Source organism: Arachis ipaensis, chromosome B08 (assembly GCF_000816755.2).
Source record: "Arachis ipaensis cultivar K30076 chromosome B08, Araip1.1, whole genome shotgun sequence".
NCBI lineage: Eukaryota > Viridiplantae > Streptophyta > Magnoliopsida > Fabales > Fabaceae > Arachis > Arachis ipaensis.
The window spans coordinates 107,496,902-107,499,313 of record NC_029792.2 but is presented as its reverse complement, the minus strand read 5'-3'; the positions used below and the strand labels follow the sequence as shown (position 1 = coordinate 107,499,313).

The window sequence follows — 2,412 nt, the reverse complement described above, 5'->3', positions numbered from 1 at the left end:
TAAAATTAAATTGTATTAATATATCAAATGTAACAAAAATTGATATATTTGGAAAGATAAGAGACTCGAACCCGCAACCTCTTAATTGAGTATGGAAAGTCTATGCCATTTAGTGGATAAAAGGATATTTACAACATCCAAAATGTTAGATGTATACAAATAATCAACCAAATTAATCACTATGTATTTATGTCTAAATACATATTTTTTATGATATTTTAAATATATATTTTTTTATTTTCACATATATTCTATATAAATAATTTGATAACTAATTTTTGTTGCACATGTACCATGATTTTACAATTTCCCAAGGGCATAAACATTTCCCAAGATATTGTTTTTCCACAGATTCCGCCATCAAAATCTTCTACAAATTTTGTATTATGCACTGAATTTGTCTAACTTCTATTGACAACCAAATTTGGTTACAAATACAAGAAATTTCATCAAAATGAAACAATTATTACCCTATATATGCCAATCGTTTAGTTTACTAGAAAATTCTCATTAAATAATCAGATGAAAAAGGAGGAAAAAAAATTGTGCTGATATCAGAAGCACCTCACCTTCATTCACCTATCTCCATGGATGCCTTATACGGAGCCCATATGAAAAAGGGAGTGAAAACACAGGAAAAAAAGGTTACTAGTCAACCCAAGCAGCTCAAAAAGAATTTCTAATCTCGAAACAAGGGAAAGCTTATATATGTTACAAAATTTCAAGCGCCAGCCTTTGGTTTTGGCTTTTGTTTCTTGGCATCCAATGATGACAACCCCTTGCCTAATCCAACAGGGGCTTCTGGCTTAGGCAGTGACTGGTCTTTCTTGCCATCCAGTGCATCGGTTGAAGGAACATCATTTGTTTCATTTGCTCCCTCTGCGTTACCGCTTGCCCCGCTATCCGGGGTCATGCCTGAATTTATAATGTTCATAAGTTGGGTAAGGGGTGGCATGGCTTGCACTGGCACACCATGTGGTCGTAATAGCAAACCCTTTGCTGCAGCCTTCTTCCTGACTTCTGCAGCTGCACGCGCAGCCCTTTCATCGATTCCCCTTCCTCTTGGGAGACCCTCACCCATTACTGCAGCATTTAGGGACTTGTTGGCAGAGGCACCTGAACTTCCAGATCCTCCAGCAACAGCAGCAGCTTGGAATGCATGTAGCAAATCAGGGTGCGCCTGTCATTATAATCCCGATTGTCAGGAGAAAAAAAAAAAGCAATGCATTTTGTCTTGAAGAGATAAAAGTTCTATGATATGAATCCACAACATTAAACTCAAATTTATAAGTAACAGAAGGAAAAGCCAACGAAATGGAAGAGATGAGTGTAACCTTTTCGACAAGGTTGTTCCCTCATTACTAAACAACCAAAATGCATGCTACTCAAGGTTGGTTGCAAAAAGTCTATGCTATATAGAAAGAACACGTGGTACCTTTAAGATATCAAGAGCTTTCTGAGCTGAAGCTGCATTCAGAGCTTGACCCTTCTGCTTTTGGGCATTTGTCTGTCAGAATAAGTCACAAGTGAATCATAAAGAGAATGAAGTGATACTTGAGATTTGAGAAACAAATTCTTTAGGTAAGAACTACGAGTAAAGTGATATTATACGGAAATATAAAAGTTCTCAGCCAATTGGAGAACAAATATTTTGTACCTGAAGTTCACGCATCTTGAATGTGTTCATCCAGTTTTGTGAGTCACGCGTCCTTGAATCGTCTTCACCAAGTTGTTTGACAAGTATATCGTATGTTCTCTTCTCATGCTGTAAACCAAATGCGCAAATCAGTTAACCACCTACTGTTACCAACAGAAACCAACTTTGAGGCTATACATACCTGGTGAGAAAGCTTGAAAGCACCCATACAATTAAATGCAATGGCAAGAGCATGATAACAAACTGCAGTTTGAATATGTTCTTCACCAAGAAGCCTCTCATTTTTCTTCAATGCTTCTTGCAGATATCGAAGAGCTGTGTTCATCTTTCCTATGTCCTGATACATCATTGCAACATTGATAAAAGTAGCTGCAACATCTGGATGATCTGGCCCTGATGACAAACTTAATAACAGCAAGGCTCGGGACATATGGCGGAGAGCAAGTTCTGTCTGGTTAAGTCCATGATAGAAGAGAGCCATATTACCATAACTGCAACAACAATCACCGATCAAAAATGTCCTAGATCGTGTTTTATAATACATATATTCGTGTTTGGAAAATGAGAGCACACCTTGAACCAACATGAGAAGATATTTAAGGTTTTAAGATCCAACTAACATTTATTTAATCTTGATGCACTGTAATTGTCCAAGATTTTTACATAGATACCCAACCTTGTATCTCCATGTAATTAAAAGTGTTCCTATATTGCCATATTAACAAAACAATGAACAAACTGTCCAATAATGTGCG

The 2,412-nt window shown here is 36.9% G+C and overlaps 1 protein-coding gene across 2 annotated transcripts in view; it reads right to left on the bottom strand.

Moving 5' to 3' along the window:
- The window catches only part of LOC107612670 (clustered mitochondria protein), a gene marked incomplete in the record, with an annotated part of 18,002 nt that continues 15,942 nt past the window's right edge, over nucleotides 353-2,412 (bottom strand). The window contains 4 exon segments of one of the 2 annotated variants that reach the window (XM_016314371.2): nucleotides 353-1,180; nucleotides 1,436-1,507; nucleotides 1,658-1,765; nucleotides 1,839-2,148. In XM_016314371.2, coding sequence (XP_016169857.1) covers nucleotides 722-1,180; nucleotides 1,436-1,507; nucleotides 1,658-1,765; nucleotides 1,839-2,148 — 949 coding nt within the window. 2 annotated transcript variants of the gene reach the window in all.